The sequence below is a fragment of the Pongo pygmaeus genome, chromosome 1 (assembly GCF_028885625.2).
Source record: "Pongo pygmaeus isolate AG05252 chromosome 1, NHGRI_mPonPyg2-v2.0_pri, whole genome shotgun sequence".
Taxonomy (NCBI): domain Eukaryota; kingdom Metazoa; phylum Chordata; class Mammalia; order Primates; family Hominidae; genus Pongo; species Pongo pygmaeus.
The window spans coordinates 173,570,219-173,588,471 of record NC_072373.2 but is presented as its reverse complement, the minus strand read 5'-3'; the positions used below and the strand labels follow the sequence as shown (position 1 = coordinate 173,588,471).

At 39.0% G+C, this 18,253-nt stretch overlaps 1 protein-coding gene across 1 annotated transcript in view; it reads right to left on the bottom strand.

Annotated features, from left to right (window-relative positions):
• Positions 1–18,253, bottom strand: part of FYB2 (FYN binding protein 2) — a 102,012-nt gene that overhangs the window by 31,960 nt on the left and 51,799 nt on the right. The window contains exons 6-9 of the mRNA XM_054455064.2: positions 9,752–9,786; positions 7,072–7,103; positions 5,014–5,110; positions 2,371–2,530 (exon numbers count right to left, since the gene is read on the bottom strand). Of these exons, the coding sequence (XP_054311039.1) occupies positions 2,371–2,530; positions 5,014–5,110; positions 7,072–7,103; positions 9,752–9,786 (324 nt within the window). The remainder of the gene's footprint in view (positions 1–2,370; positions 2,531–5,013; positions 5,111–7,071; positions 7,104–9,751; positions 9,787–18,253) is intronic.

Here is an 18,253-nt window from a genome sequence, read left to right as displayed (position 1 = left end):
AGAATTGGAAAAAACTACTTTAAAGTTCATATGGAATCAAAAAAGAGCCCACATCACCAAGTCAATCCTAAGCCAAAAGAACAAAGCTGGAGGCATCATGCTACCTGACTTCAAACTATACTACAAGGCTACGGTAACCAAAACAGCATGGTACTGGTACCAAAACAGAGATATAGATCAATGGAACAGAACAGAGCCCTCAGAAATAACGCCACATATCTACAACTATCTGATCTTTGACAAACCTGAGAAAAACAAGCAATGGGGAAAGGATTCCCTATTTAATAAATGGTGCTGGGAAAACTGGCTAGCCTTATGCAGAAAGCTGAAACTGGATCCCTTCCTCACACCTTATACAAAAATTAATTCAAGGTAGATTAAAGACTTAAACGTTAGACCTAAAACCATAAAAACCCTAGAAGAAAACCTAGGCATTACCATTCAGGACATAGGCATGGGCAAGGACTTCATGTCTAAAACACCAAAAGCAATGGCAAAAAAAGCCAAAATTGACAAATGGGATCTAATTAAACTCAAGAGCTTCTGCACAGCAAAAGAAACTACCATCAGAGTGAACAGGGAACCTACAAAATGGGAGAAAATTCTCGCAACCTACTCATCTGACAAAAGGTTAATATCCAGAATCTACAATGAACTCCAACAAATTTACAAGAAAAAAACAAACCCATCAAAAAGTGGGCAAAGGATATGAACAGACACTTCTCAAAAGAAGACATTTATGCAGCCAACAGACACATGAAAAAATGCTCATCATCACTGGCCATCAGAGAAATGCAAATCAAAACCACAACGAGATACCATCTCACACCAGTTAGAATGGCAATCATTAAAAAGTCAGGAAATAACAGGTACTGGAGAGGATGTGGAGAAATAGGAACACTTTTACACTGTTGATGGGACTGTAAACTAGTTCAACCATTGTGGAAGTCAGTGTGGCGATTCCTCAGGGATCTAGAACTAGAAATACCATTTGACCCAGCCGTCCCATTACTGGGTATATACCCAAAGGACTATAAATCATGCCGCTGTAAAGACACATGCACACGTATGTTTATTGTGGCACTATTCACAATAGCAAAGACTTGGAACCAACCCAAATGTCCAACAATGATAGACTGGATTAAGAAAATGTGGCACATATACACCATGGAATACTATGCAGCCATAAAAAAGGATGAGTTCATGTCCTTTGTAGGGACATGGATGAAATTGGAAATCATCATTCTCAGCCAACTATCGCAAGGACAAAAAACCAAACACCGCATGTTCTCACTCATAGATGGGAATTGAACAATGAGAACACATGGACACAGGAAGGGGAACATCACACTCTGGGGACTGTTGTGGTGTGGGGGGAGGGGAGAGGGATAGCATTAGGAGATATACCTAATGCTAAATGATGAGTTAATGGGTGCAGCACACCAGCATGGCACATGTATACATATGTAACTAACCTGCACATTGTGCACATGTACCCTAAAACTTAAAGTATAATAACAATTACAAAAAAAAGACTGATAGTTACTTAACGTATGATCCAGAAACTTTATATGCATTGACAAATAGCCTTAGGAAATTAGTAGCAGTATCACCACTTGCACATGAAAGTAAGTACATTTCCCAAAATCACAGGGTTAGTATAGAAATGCTTTATTCCGGATCCTATTACTGTGGTCGTTCTGTTGTTATTGAAGTGTCAACTGAAAGGGTAGCAAAACCAGGAGTGGAAAAAGTGATACCAAGTCACTATGATATTGTTTGTGTCCCTGGATCCAACCATGACTAGACTTTCTGCTAGGTGAACCGCCTTTTCTTTTTGTGTTTAACATAGTATGGTTTGATTACTGTTGCTTGCAATCAAGGGTCCTGACTAACATGCAGGTAAAATGCAACCCGAATAAAGTCAACAAATGATACCACAGTGTATCACCAGTACATGTCAATGATGAGGTGAGCCTAGACAACATGAGCTAGTATATATATAAAAAAAAGAACAAACATTTGCTGAGTACCTATCGTATGATATACTGTCAGATTTGGTCCTCATAAAAGCCCTGTGAGGTCCATATTATGATGATCTCTTTTTATAAATGAAGAAATTGAGTTGCAGGAATATGAAGTCACTTACCACACAGCTTACTAAGTATTAGAGCTTAGGTTTGAACTCAAGACTTCTGCTTTTCAATTCAGTGTTTTTTTCCACTACTGCACAGCTTTGTCACTAGGGCAAGTTGCTTGGCACATAATAGATGTTCAATAAATATTGGTAAAATAAATTAAAATTTTGGCCATGCTCAGCTATAAAACAAATTGTAATGATGAAGAGGATCAGAAAGAAATGCAACTTACAGTGGCCTTGGGAGTGCCTGGCCAGCTTTGGGCCCTCAGGGCAGGGATTTGTCTGGATGACGTCAATCATGGCCTCTTGCTTTCCAGCCAACATGTTCCTTCTACCTGTGTGGATGTTGGTCATCTGAATTTTTTCAGGTGTCCCTTCACAGGCATCTACCTAAACATATGCAAAAGGGAGAGTACTGTAGGGCTCTGACTTACCTAATCAGTTCTTTGCTTACTTGTACAGTTTTTCATTCATTCCTCATGGCTAACAATTATTTATCATTTATTTAACATTGAATAATATCTTACTAGACTCTAAGTTTCCTGAAGGTGCATACTATATCCTTCATTACCTCTGAATGTTCAGTGAATGTCTGGCACAGAGGCAGCTCACAGGAAGCAGTCAGATTATAGGGTGTACTGACTATAGGGCAGGCTTTTAATATTCCATATAACTTAATCATCATGATACCTCACGAGAAAAGTATCATCAGTTCTCTTGATAAAGAGTTTAGAGAGGTCGAGTAACTGGTCACTGGTTCCACAGTTAGTAATCTACCTAGGCAGGACTTGACCCCAGAACCTTGTTCTAAGGGGTGCTATGTATTCCTTTTCATTTCCTTCTTTTTGCCTACATTTTGTCTTCCCACCCACCATTCTTCTGTTCCTTCTCACTTCTTTCTTCACTCCCTTTCTCTAGCATTTGTCAAGCACTTACAGAAGGCAAGACAACATGCTAAGCTCTAGAAGTAGAGACAGTTTCTTAACACATTGGTCTTGGAGATAATGCATGCAAATGATTAATTAGGGTATAATGTGATGAGTGTTATTTACAGCAGTATTGCTCACTGTCATGGAAACAGAGAGGATGAGGAGGTTGGTTCTCTTGGCTGGGAGATGGGTTAGAGAAGACCTCGAAAAGCAGATTTTATTAAATTGTATTTTCCAAATGTCAGTAGGAGATTGATAGAGTGGATAAAGGAGTATCTGGCAGATAAATCAGCACCAAAAAAAGGCACAGGGGATTTGGGGAAGTGTTCGTGTCCTTATAAGGGTAGCAAGGAGGCTGCGGTAAGGTAAGAGTTGAAGGAAAAAGATAAGGGAAGACAGCCTGGTGATGAGGTTGAAAAGGTAAATGAGAATGGGGCTGAGTTATGAAGGGTCTTGCATGCAAAGCAAAGAGTTAGGGCTTTATTTCTTAACCATTAGGAGTTAGGCCGGGGAAAACCCTGATCACATTTACATTTCAAAATGTTCTGGATAGACTGACAGGAAGAGACCCTGGAGAGAGAGAAAATTAGAGTATTTTTGGCCATCTAAGTGTTTTATAATTGTCCAATGAGAGAAAGGTTATTGTCCTTCTGACTACAACAGAGTAGACATGAGGATTGACTAAGATAATACATTTGAAAGTACTTGGGAAAAGCTAATGTAATTAATAGATATAAGGAGTGGATTATCCTGAGTTTTGGGTGGGATCTTAGGGAAACTGCCAGAAGAATAAGAGAAGGGGCATTCTTTTAGGTCATAGTACCAAGAATTAAATGTATAAATGGGGAAAAGTGACAAGAAAGTAATGAAGCCAATATTTTACAGAAACATAGTGACCACCATCCTTCAATGTTGTCCCATAATGAAGGCAGCCCCTCATTCACCTAACATATTCTAAATAACATATAACAAATTTTGGAACCCAAACTCACTCCATAAAAGAAGGAAGTGACCCTTTGTTAGTAGTTTGAGCCTATATCTGGCTTATGCCACGTAGCCAGCATTGAAAAAGAGCAGAGCTTGCGATTTTTCATGGCTAATATCCTTAGTCATGTATCTATCCTGCCCTCTCATATGCTCCTGATCAAACCATTCCTGATCTCTAACTTGACAGCCATTGATGGCTTGGCTTTCACACCCAGTGCTTCTCCCCTGGCTCTGGACCTTGTCTTTTTTAATTAGCAACTTACTCCATCCTTTGAATTATGCTGTTTTCTGATGCTCTCTGAACACCCAACGTGGTCCAGCCCAGCCTCTGGACCTACACGCCAGTTCAGGCTCATACAGCCAACATGCTGTTTGACTTAGTTGGATATGGATATGCACACATTCATCATATTTAATATTAATGAAAGCAACAAGAATACATTTCATTTTTATGGTAGCTTATGGCTTACGAAACACTTTCTTGCACATTATTTTATCACCACAAACAAGGCAGAATTGGCATGGGAATGGGGATGGTAATTGGGTAGGAATCATTTATTTTCATTTTATAGATGAGGTAACCAAGCTCAGAGAAAAGTCACTCTTCTAAGCAGGGCCTTGGCGCACAATGTTTAGGGAAAATCTCACTCCAGGGTAGTGCAAGGGCAGGGATGGCACCTGAGAGTGGGTACTGCCTTATAGTTTGCACCCTGGGTTTCTTGTTGGACTTAATCTAGTCCCAGCCCTGCTTCTAAGGCCAGCTTCATGGCTAAAAAGTGGAAAATTAGGGGCTGGAGCTTAGTGTCATTGTTACATTTATTTCCTTGATACAATATCAAATGCCCATTGCCTTTTCTAACTCTGTCTCTCTGAAGAGCTCTCTCAGGCCACATAAAGTCACCCCCATGAATTGATCTGTTATATGTCTAAACTGCAGGAACCGTAGAACATCGGTACCTTGAAAACATGGTTTGAATGTGGTTCCTTTTCTGTGTTTTTAGGTTCCAATTCACATGGCTCTTTTTCCTTCATTTTTTTATCTTCATGTTTAGCACTGAAATGTGAAGAGATACCAGGAAAAAAATGAAGCTTAGAGTGTTTAAATGATACTGTACTGTCCAATCCTAAATGAAATGAATGGGAAAAATAGATTTGAACAAATATGAATCATTTATCTTAGATGAAGGGACTAGGATCAGATCAATTATATACACAGGTTCCTTGAGTTTCTGCCTGTTGCAATTAATGCCACAGTGTCAATTCCTGCTTAAAATCTTCTAACTCCGTATTGCCTGTAGGATAAAACTTAAGTTTCATCATGATCTGGCTCCTACCTTTCTTTCCAAACTCATCTCCTGCTGCTTTTTACCTCCACTTTGGCTTGAGTCTAGACTCTCGTAATTCCTCAAACCCACCACCCTATTTGAGCAACTCTCCATTTTTATTATTTTTCTTTAGACATGCCTTCCACATCTTATACTGCTGGTAAACACAATGCCCTTCATGATATAGCTAAATCATCTTACCTCTGAGAATGCTTCCCTGATTCTCCCAAGCAGTCATACCTTCTCTACTCTTCTAACACTTTGTTCTTCCATATTGTCTTACAATACGTCTATCTATGGATCTATCTCCAGTACCTCCACTTTGCCTTGTCAACCACTAAAAATCAAGGCAGAACTATCTTATTCACATGGGTAACTCCAGCATTAATGCTGTGTAATCCATGGTAGGAATAGCTGGTTTTCGCGCCTCACTTCTGTGTTGTTAAACTTCCATAGCAGTGATAATATTTTATTGTGATTTCCTATTTATTTGGTCATTTTACCCTCCAAGTAGCCCCTCACTCCCAACTACTCTGGCTTCCCCTCCCATCTTGGATCAAGGGTAGAAAATATATTCTATTCAGTTTTGTACCTCAGAATCTAGCAGTGTCTGAAGAGTAAATCTCAATAAATGTTGAACTAAATAATTAATCATTTGACCTGTGCCTTACCATGTGACCAGCACTGTGTTAGTGCTACAAGGTGTTTATGAGAGTCACAAATTTAGGGACAGGCAGGAAGTCAGGGAGAGAGAGGAAGGTAGCCCATCCAGCTAAAGCAGGTTTTCTCCATGATTCAGCACACGTTTTTAGACTCAACCAGGAAATTTTGATATTTGCTTCTCCAGAGCTCATCAACCATGCTTTTTAAAAATATATTAGAATAACTCCAGGGAGAAGGGCTAGAAACAGACTCAAAAGAGGCAGGTAAGAGCACTACTATGTGCCAGGGCATTCCTTTGGACCCAACAAGTGTGAGAGGTACCAGGAACACCAAAAACATTAAAACATTGGCCCTACATACAAGGAGCCCCCAGACAAGAAGGGGAGTAGGGAGGGGAGGATGAATTCGCATGTTAGCAAACTACATACAGTGGCATTTGTGCAAACATACTGTGCAAACAGACCTTACAGTGGTACCACAGGCAAGGGATTGGTCACTTCTCTCTGAGGGAGTGGAATGAAGGAAGGGTTCACACATGAGGCGTGCTTGATGGATTAGTAGAAGCTTGCCAGACTGTTAAACTGGGGTGAATCAATGACTTCAAAGAGCAAAGGCAAAGAGACTTCAAACAGCATAGTGCATTTCAGAAATTGTCAGTTCTTTGGAATTCATGTTATTATTATTTTCCTGTTTGAGTGTGTGACTCTCCCACTAATTCAGAAGATCCTGAAAGCAATAGCAAGGTCTCCATCACTGCCACAGCCCCACTGGTGAGCACATATCTGGCACATGTTGGGTACTCAGTAAATGTTTGCTGAGTGCAGCATGGGCTAGAACAAGATGAGAGGGGGAGGCAAGGCAGGATCACGGATCACTTCCTCTGTACTAGGTACCTTGCAAGGTGCCGGGGAAACTGAACCAGGCTAGCTCAGTTTGGAAACATAGCTGGCCCATAGAGGAAAACTAGTTCAGTCATCAGAAAGTCAGTGGTTGGACAGGTGCTTTTCTTTTTGAAGATAAAACTCACCTAGGTTCTGGATAGGGAAAATTCTTCCAAGGCTGAAAGTAAAGAGGAAAATGGTTATTTTCATAAATCAACCTGAATCAGGCTCTGTTGTTTGGTTACAGATCATTAGAGACTACACCAAAAGGTGAGGGGGATGAAGCCTCAGTAGAGAGCAAAGGCAGACACTGACCACAGAAAGTTCCAGGAACTGTGCAGTGGGGCTGAAGATCAATCAGAAATGAAAACAAGCATTTCTGAAGTTACAGGGCATGCCCAAAGGAATGTATGATGTGACTCAGAAAAATTGTTGTATGCACACCTTTCCTGAAATGCATCAGAAACGTAAATAACTTCTAAATCCTATGAGAAAATATGAATTTGTGGGATTTAAGCAATATTTTACTGGGCAAATTGGTATTCACAAGTGCACAAGTAATGCTGGAATTTCTCCCTTACTCGCTGATCATGTGCCCTGTGATCACTGCTCAAATCTTGCAGGATCTATATTTGGCTCCATTAAAATTACGTCCCAATGATCACAATGTAGCCCCTTATTTATTCAGTGATTATAGATCTGGTGCCATTCATTATTTGGAATCTGTCTAAGAACGCTGAAAAGAATAGAAAATATCTAAGCATCTAAAATGCCATCACAAAATCCAGGTATCATAGCTCATTATACTCTCCTTTGAGGGCAGCCCTACAAACCATTATTCAGAGACTATTGGTTCTTATTTTACACATAATTCTAGCAAATTAGATGCAGCACTGGTAGAATGACAAGTCAGACAGACCTTGTTTTATATCTTTGTTACATGATTTACAGGTTACTAAACCTCTCTGGGCCTTAATGTCATCTGTAATATGGGAGCAGTGATATCCGCTCACAGGGTAACTATGAGGGTTAAGCGCTACTGTCTATGAACAAGTGCTATCACACCAGAGGGACTTGGTACATGTTTGACCACATGAAAAACTCATTGCTAGACATAAAGATTATGACAGTAGAAAAAAAGAGAAAAAAATACAAAAAACTGACTTGTGGTTGTTTGTTGTGAAGGGAACTAGTTCTTCTGCAAAGGCTCAAGAGCATCTCAAAAGAAGAGCATAAACTAGTTGACTCAGTCCCTTACAGTCAAGAATATTCCAAGTCATTAAGAAAGGAAGAGATCAGATTCCACTCACTGAGCTTAAAAATACAGAGATAAACACAAAACATGTATGAGAGTTAAAAGATTTAAAAATTAAAAATAATTGTATGTTTTACTTAAAACAAAATTGGGATAAAATGGGATAAAATTCATTTACTTGGCAAGTTCATTTGTGTAGAACAGTTTATTAGTTGTTGATGTTGCCAGGTACATGAAGCATTTTAACAGGCTATTTCTACTCCCATTAATAGAAATAATAATCATTCATATTTTTCTAGTGACAAAGTGTATCCACAAATGAATAATCCTTACCAGCAAGCATATGAAAACTAAAACAGAGAGATGAAGGATCTAGACTAAATGTACCCAGTAAGAAAAGAGTAGAACCTTAACTGATCCCATTAAAACACTAGGTAAGGGCCTTCTATGAGCTTACACAGTGCTTACATACTGTGTTTGCCTTACTTCTCCCAGATATTCAGTGAAACAAGTATTGGTCCCTTTATTTATTGAGCATCTACTACTGCAGATACAGTCACCACAAGACATATGCTTCCTGTCCTCATGGAAAATACTCTTTCTTTCTTTCTGTGTTTTTTTTTTTTTTTTTTTTTTTTTTTGATACAGGGTCTCAGTCTGTCTACCGCCCAGGCTAAAGTGTAGTGGTACAATATCGGCTCACTGCAACCTCCACCTCCTGGGCTCAAACAGTGCTCCTGCCTCAGCCTCCTAAGTAGCTGGGACTACAGGCATATACCACCACTCCTGGCTAATTTTGGTTTTTTTTTTGGTAGGGACAGTGTTTCACCATGTTGCCCAGGCTGGTCTTGAACTCCTGGGCTCAAGTGATCTGTCTGCCTTGGCCTCCCAAAGTGCTAGGCTTATAGGCATGAGCCACTATGCCTGGCCAAGAATACACCATTTTATAGAGGACACATCTGAGTCTCAGAGAGGTGAAATGCTCTGTTTCAAGCACTTAATAATAAACTGTTTACCTTCATTTATCTAATTTTCATTCTCACAAGGACCTCAGATGTGAGTGCTTTATTATCCCCATTTTGCAGATGAGGAAATGGACATTCAAGATCACATAGCCAGGAGATGGGATTGAGGCCAGCAGTGATTCTGCTTGGGCCCTAATCAGGTTGCTATGCTGCCTCTAGGTGGCACCTGGCACCATGTCTAGCAGGAGCCCAGAAAGCATGCCCTAAGTGGTCTGAAAGTCAGAATATACAAACCTGGATTGTGCCATAGAACTCTTCTCGCTGGAAGTCACAGTTATTAAAAGCTAGTTAGTTGTCACTGCCCACCACAGAAAAGGGCTATGGATGAATTGGGACCATTTCCTCCCATCCTATCACACATTTTTGTCTCTGACAGTAACAGGCCTCAAAGTGCAGACTCTTAGAAGCTGGAGTCTGGAAAAGCCTCAGAAATAGGAGGAAAAATGAAAACAAAGACCTTTCTTCCCTCTAAAAGATATTACTTTAGAATCAACCCTGCATGCTTATTTTACTTTTAGTTATAATGTTGGTAAGGAGAAACAATACCTTTTGGAGTTCTTCAATTCCAACTTCATAAGTTGCTAAAATAAACATAAAAAATTATTTCAAGGCAGTTTATCCACCCATTTCTTATAGTACCCAGGATTAAAGCAGTTATAAAAGATTCCAGAATTCAGTTTTCTCACCTTTAAGAACATCAGACTATGTAAAGCTCTATCTACAAAGTTTGGGAAATTATGCGGTCAGTGATCATGGTCTTAATTTCTGTGGGGATTTCCAGAATGGAATTTACAGTCGATGAAGCATGTGAAACCATTTCAGTTTCCTGTTTTGGCAAACAGATACACACTCCATGCTTAAAAGAAAGCACTAAAATTTAGTGGCAGCTCAGAAGGCAAACATGAAAGGAAAGGAAAAGGAAAAAGCCTAAATCCCACTTCAACAAAATGAATTCTCTATCATGCCCCAAAGTGCTCTGTTCCACAGCCATTTTTATTTCCTTAAATACAGTTTGAAAACACGAGCACACCAACTAAGGTTGACCTATCTTTTGACTTTTCCAATAGTTCTGTGGATTTTATTTAATGACATGATGCCAATCTTAATTACAGTCACGCATCGCTTAACAATGGGCATCTGTTCTGAGAAATGCATCCTTAGGTGATTTCATCATCATGTGAATATCATAGAACATACTTATACAAACCTAGACGGTATAGCCTACTACCTTCCTAGGATATAGGGTATGGCCTATTGCTCCCAGGCAACAAACCTGCATAGCATGTTACGGTACTGAATACTGTAGGCAATTGTAACACAATTATAAATAGTTGTGTATCTAAACATAGAAAAGGTACAGTAAAAATATAGTATTATCATCTTACGGCACCACTGCTGGATACACAATTCATTGTTAACTGAAACATTGTATAGCACATGACTGTATTAATAAATACAAGTAGTGACAAGAATTTGAGTTCAAACACTGTTCTGCTGCTCCTACATAGGGTACTTCAGACAAATTACTTCATTTCTTTGAGCCTCAGCTTGCTCATCTATAAAAATGGACCAATTGGTACCTGCCTTACAGGGTTAATGGGGAGATTCAAGGAAATAATGTAAGAAATTTGGCCAGGTGCGGTGGCTCATGCCTGTAATCCCAGCACTTAGGGAGGCCGAGGCAGTTGGATCACAAGGTCAGGAGTTCAAGACCAGCCTGGCCAAGATAGTGAAACACCATCTCTACTAAAAATACAAAAATTAGTTGGGCACAGTGGCAGGCCTATAATCCCAGCTACTCTGGAGGCTGAGGCAGGAGAATTGCTTTAACCAGGGAGGCGGAGGTTGCAGTGAGCCGAGATTGCGCTACTGTATTCCAGCCTGGGCAACAGAGTGAGACTCCATCACAAAAAATAAAAAAAGAAAGAAAGAAAAAAAAAAGGAAATTTAACACACCTAGCAGAACACCGGACATTGTATAGAAAATGGCAATGTTTTTTGATAAAATTGCTTGTTTGGTTTTCTTTGCTTAAAAGTTATTTACAAAAGTTTTATCCCTACTGTTAATGAACACATGTGCATAAAAGTAGGACTCCTCCCTCTGTTTTTCTCTTTCTTGCTGCTAAAGTCCTGAAGCTTTAGAAAACTGACTAAACAATATGTTGCATTTCCAAGCTTTTATTATTCTAAACATATAATACACTGATAAAATCAATGAAATGCTAGGTTTTGTTTAGGGACTATCAGCATATAATTGTTGACACAGACCTAAAATTCTACATGGATAATTAATAATATGTATTTCAACTTGGGTAATTGTACACATAATACTTTAAATTAGGTAACTGTACACTTATTAATACTTTAAAAAATACCTGTTTGATACAGTTTGCCCAATATCCATTCCTGATATGAATTTGCTTTCCAATTTTAAAAATAATAATCTCCTTCTTTCTACTCTAATTTATTTACTTGTCTATGCTTTTCAAAAACAAATCATGAGCTCATTTGCTTCTCCTAACCACCTTGGGATGGATATTATTACTTATTCTGTATTAGAAATGATGAAACCAAAGCCTGGAGAAGCCTTACTTGCCGTGGATAGTAAACAAAGATAATACACATTCAATTAATAATGTATTCATAATGTTGTTACTGCTTTTTAACAAAGTGGAGGTTCTTTCATGGTAAGCTAAGCTATCCAAACTTAGGTAGGGATTCCAACATATATTCCAAGGTAGGAATATAGAGGATAAAGGGCTACATCCCAAAGGGTCAGAAATGGACTAGGAATTATGACAAGAGCATGTGATCCACAGCATGAGAGTCCTTGCTTACTTTCTGCACAGAGTTATATAACCCTCTCTCTACTGATTGGTTTTATTGTGTGGGCAGAGAAAGGACAAATATCTGAAGATGGTCCTCAGCAACCCTCAGCTGCTAGTGTCACAACACGGTCATGTCTTGGAGGCCTTTTATTCCTTCTCCTCATCCTGTCTATATGACCTTGGAAAAGTCCCATCACCTCTTTTACACCTGGAGGTGAAATGTTTATTACTAACATAATACAAATAATAATTTAAAAGAAACTAACATTTTTTATACTTATAGATAGCAGGCACTATGCCAAGCATTTAAATGCATTATTTCATTTAATTCTCATGACAATCACTACTAATATTCCAATTTTACTGACGAGGAAACAGCCAGCCGGACAAGTGAAGTAAATTGTCTGAGATCACTCAGGTAAGAAACAGCTTGCAAATTTTCTTCCATCCATGGCTTTATTAATTTAAACGGAATGTTATGCAGAAGTGTAAACAGAACTCTGAAGGTATCTCCAAGAATCTCCAAGACTCTTCAAAAAATTCTCTGGGGCCTAGAAGTACAGTCTGCAAAGCACTAGTCTATATGACCTCTGAGGACAATTCTGCAGAGCTTTTAGAACAGCCTGAATCATGTATGCCCAATGCCAAGTTCTGTATAAAAGAGATGAAACCTCACCAAAGGCACCAGTGCTGAGCTAAGCACTAAACAAGGATGGTCTTCCCTGTTTTCTTGGCCTTGTTCAAGGGACAGTCACCCAAAGGCAACAGCAAAAGCCAACCACCTTGACCTCTTTCTCCTTCCTTCCCTCTCTCTCCCTACCTCTTTGAAAGGTATCATTTAGATGTCTCACCTTTGGTGTACAAAAATCAAAGAGGAAAGATTCATTTTAAGTTAACTTTTGTATAAGGTGTGAGACTTAAGCCGAAGTTTATTTTCGTTTACCTATGGCAATTGGTCCAACACCATTTTTTAAAAGGCTGTCTTTCCTCTATGGAGCTGCCTTTACATCTTTGTTAAAAAAAAAAAAAAAATAACAACAACAGTTGGGCATATCTGTATAGGTCTATTTCTGAATTCTCAATTCTGTTCCATCGTTCTATGCGTCTCTCTTTGCCAATACCACATAGTCTTGATTATTATACTGATAATTCTTAAAACTGGTATACTAATGCCTCCCTTTTATTTTTCAAAATTGTTTTTAGGTATTCTAACTCCTTTGCCTTTCTGTATGCATTTTAGGATAATCTTGTCTATATCTGCAAAAGATCTTACTGGGATTTTTATAGGAATTCTATTAAACCTGTGTATCATTTTGAGATAATTGACACTTTTACTGTCAATTTTACTGTGTTGTGTCTTCCAATCCATAAACATGGTATGTCTCTCTACTTATTTAGATTTTCTTTGATTTAATCAGAATTTTATAGCTTTAAGCTTTTAGGCCTTATCATGCTTTGTAGGATTTTAATATAAATACATATCTATTTTTAAGCAATTATAAATGATATATTTTTCAGTTTCAGTATTTGTATGTTCATTCCTGATATACAGAAATATAGTTGTTTTTTTGTATGTTTATTTCACATCCTACAATCTTTCTGAAATCACTTATTAGTTCTAGGAGGGTTTTTGTGTGCTTTTTTGGTAAATTCGTTGGGAATTTCTATCTAGATAATCATGCCACTGTGAATAAGATAGTTTTATTTATTCCTTTTCTATCTGTATACGTTTTATTTCCTTTGCTTGCCTTATTGCACTAGCTAGAACTTCTAGCACTGTGTTGAATAGCAATGGTAACAGCAGACATTCTTGCCTTGTTACCGGTAGTAGGGGAAAAGCATTCAGTGTTTCAACATTAAGTATCATGATTAGCTGTAGGCTTCCTGTAAATGCTCTTTATCAAGTTGAGGAAGACAATAGAGTCCCCATCTATTCCTATTTTTATGACAGTTTTTTAAGTCATAAATGGAGGTTGAATTTTGTTAAATTATTTTCTGCACACATTGTCTGATTTTTCTTCTTTATCCTGCCAATATGGCGATTTTGTTGATTTTTGAATATTGAACCAGCTTTGCATCTCTGCACCCTTATATACCACGACCAAATGAAGAATAAACCACACTTGATCATGAAGAATAATTCATTTTCTATGTTGCTGAATCCTATTTGCTAATATTTTGTTGAGGATTTTTATGACTATACTAATTAAGGATATTAATCTGAAGTTTTCTTCTTTTGTACTGCCTTTGTCTAGTTTTGATATCATGGTAATACTAGCTTAAAAAAATGTGTTTTCTCCTTCTCCGTTTTTGGGAAAGATTGTATAAAATTGGTATTAATTCATCTTTAAATGCCTGATAGAATTTTTCAGTGAAATCACCTGACTTAGAGTTCATTTTGGGGGAGTTTTTAAACTATGCATTCAGTTTTTCTTGAGAGTTACAGGGGTTTTCAAATTATTTATTTTGGGTGTTGTGGTCATTTGTGCTTTTTGAGGAATTGTTCCTTTTTTTATATAAGTTGTTAAGTTTAAACATGGAGAGTTGTTCATAATATTCCCTTATTATTGTTTTGATATCTACAGGGTCTATAATGATATCCCTGCTTCAGTCTTAATATTATATCTTTTTTCTGTTTCTTTTTCAGCCTTGCTAGAAGTTTATCAATTTTTTCAGCCTTGCTAGACATTTATCAATTTTTTCAACCTTGCTAGAAGTTTGTCAATTTTATTGATTTTTTTTCAAAAGAACACATTTTTGGTTCCATTGATTTTCTCTATTGTTTTTTGTTTTCATTTCATTTCATTTACTTCTAATCTTATCCTTATTGTTTCCTTCCTGCTACTTGCTTTCAAGAATTTTTCTCTGTCTTTAAGAAGTTTGATTATGATTCTTCGTGAGATTGCATTTCTTTTAGATTTGCTTGGTTTCTTGAATCTGTTGTCATATTATGTCTATTTTTTTTTTTTTTTTAGATGGAGTTTCGCTCTTAGTGCCCAGGCTGGAGTGCGATGGTGCAATCTCGGCTCACTGCAACCTCTGCCTCCTGGGTTCAAGAGGTTCTCCTGCCTCAGCCTCCCAAGTAGCTAGAATTACAGGTGTCCACCGCCACGCCCAGCTAATTTTTTTGTATTTTTAGTAGAGACGAGGTTTCACCATGTTGTCCAGGTTGGTCTTGAACTCCTGAGCTTAGGTGATCCACTCGCCTCGGCCTTCTAGAGTGCTGGGATTACAGGCATGAGCCACCACTCCTGACCCATATTATATCTTTTGCCAAACTGGGGGAGTTTTCAGTCACTATTTCTCCAAGTACTTCTTCAGTCATGCACTCCTTCTCTTCTCTTTCCAGAAGTCTAATGACATGAATGTTAAATCTTTTGTTATAGTCTCACAATTTTTTGAAGCTCTTTTCATTTTTTTTTTCAGTCTATTTTCTCCTTGTTCAGATTTGGTAGTTACTATTGTTTATTTTTAAGTCATTGACTCTTTTGTCCCTCCATTCTGCTGTTGAGCACATCCACTGACCTTTTTATTTTTTAGTTCTAACATTGCCATTTTTTTTTTATATTTCTCTTTCTCTATAGAGACATTTTATTTCTTTGATAAGACTTTCCTTCATTTGTTTCAAGCATGTCCATAACTATGCATGGGAAAATTTTATAAAAGCTGCTTTAAAGTCTTAGTCAGAAAATTCTAGTATTTCAGCCATTTCAATTTTGGTAGGTTTTTTTTTTTTTTTTTTTTTTTCAGCTTCAGCTGCCGTAACAAAATACCATAAATTGCATGGCTAATAAATAACAGAAATTTATTCCTCACAGTTCTGGAGGCTGGAAGTTCCAAGATCAAAGTGACAACAGACTCAGTTCTGGTGAGGGCCTGCTTCCTGGTTCATAGACAGCTGTCTTCTCACTGTGCGCTCATATGTAGAAGAAGAAAGCAATCTCTCTTGGGATGCTTGTAAAGACACTAATCCCATTCGAGAGGGCTCCACCCTCATGACCTCATGTAATACTAACTACCTCCTAAAGATCTCACCTCCTAAATACCATCGCATTAGGGGGTAGGTTTTCAGCATTTTAGAGAGTAACAAGCAATCAGTTCATAACAATACCCAAGTGAGAAAACAGCACCTCATCACTGCTGGGCAGAAGTAGGAAGGAGTTTGGCTCTCCAGCAGGCTTCTGCTGATAACATCTTAGCTGGAAAGAGTAGGAGGGCCCTGTTATTACTTCCCACACGGCCTTTGCTGACACTCTAAGGAGAGGGTGGCCTTCTTACTGCTGGGTGGTTATGAAGATCCTTTCTACTAGGTCTCCCCTGACACCATCCTTTGAGGTAGGGAGAAGGGCATCTTGTCACTGCTGGAGGGGAGTGAAAGTCAAAGTTTCTCACATAATCTTTATGGACATTAAGTGGAATTTTATTACCACCTGGCAGGGGTGGAAATCCCAGCTCCCTACTTGGCCTTCTCTGACATCACTCCAGTGGAGGGGTTGAGTACATCATTGCAGCCTGCTGAGGGTAGATGTCCAGGCTCCCCATTCAGCATTGCTGTTGGTGGTGGGCCACATTTTTTTTATGATGTTTGGCTGGAGTAGAATAGTTTGTCTACTAGAAAAAACTAGTTTTGTCTACTAGACTAGAGGTTTTCTGTCTTTCTAGGCTGCCCTTTTCTTGGTCATTTGGCTAGAAAGAGCAGGCTTCAGCTGAAGCTGTTGTTGTGCCCACTGGTGTTTCTGGGTTGCTAACTTTTTTACCTCCAAAACTGACATATTTGAGGCAAGAAGAAAACCAGGGAACTCACCACCTTATCCTTCCCTGGGGCCTGATGTCCCTAGCTGGTCTACCTTCTTCTCTCTACCTTTCAGAGTCATGTAGTCTTCCTATGTTTGTTTTACATACATAATGCCTTGGGCTTTTAGCTGTACTTAGCAGGAGCAATAGGACAAAAGTACATCTGTTCCATCTTCCCAGAAACAGAGGTCCACTTCACTTGAAATAAGCTACTTGCAGTGGGGTGGATTCTAGGGGCCTCACGTGGTCCAGAGAGAGAAGGAGCAGGCTCTGATTGGAGCATCTATTTGGCTCTGTGAATTCTTAGCCTTGTAGAAGGGCATATAGTTGGAATGTGGCCCAAATGGTGCCCACTGCCTTTCTTTTTAAAGTGTGGTCTGTAGACCAGCAGCATTGATATCACCAAGGAACTTGTTAGAAATGCAGAATCTCAGGCCCCACACCGGAGCTGCTGAACCAGAATCTACATTTTAACAAGATCCCTGCATGACTTGTATGAATGCTAGAATTTGAGAAGCCCTGCTCTAAAGAAGGGGTACATATACTCTGAGTATGGGGCAGCACTGTATTTTGGGGGTGCTGGGCAGGGTCAAGAGTTGCTCTTCCTATGGTTAGTATTTTACAAGCCATTTAGGAGACTCTAGACTGCCCAGTCTAAAAGAAAGGCAGTTTTTCTAATAGTTCTCCAACCCCTTATTTCTATTTTTTTTTTTTTTTTTTGAGACAGAGTCTTGCTCTGTCGCCCAGGCTAGAGTGCAGTGGCGCAATCTCGGCTCATTGCAAGCTCCACCTCCCAGGTTCAAGCCATTCTCCTGCCTCAGCCTCCTGAGTAGCTGGGACCACAGTCTCCCACCACCACACCTGGCTAAATTTTTTGTATTTTTAGTAGAGATGGGGTTTTACCGTGTTAGCCAGGATGGTTTCGATCTCCTGATCTCCTGATCCGCCCATCTCGGCCTCCCAAAGTGCTGGGATTACAGGCATGAGCCACCGCGCCCGGCCCCAACCCCTTATTTCTTGAGGGAGAAGAGGGAAATTTCAATAGGTCCTGATCCTTACCTCATGAACTTCCTAAGTATGTATTCCCAGGGAAATGACTTCCTTTCCCAGAACCTTGGGGTTCTTGTCTATACAATGAAGAAGTTGCACCGGATGATCTCTTTTTAGCCCTGCTTTTAGGGAAGCCAAACTTCCTTGAATAAGAAGTAGCATTAACTTGTGGAAAAAGCATAGAATTTAGAGGTAGCCTGAGCCTGTTTCACATTATAACTCTATTCCATGTTATATTTATGGCCTCGTGCAACTCAGTCTTTCCTGCAGGAAACATTTTCAGTTTCCTGTATCAAACATTAGGGGTGATCAAGCCACTCTATCAGCAGGGCTGTACACAGGGAACCTAACATAGAACTACAGTATCCTATAGTAC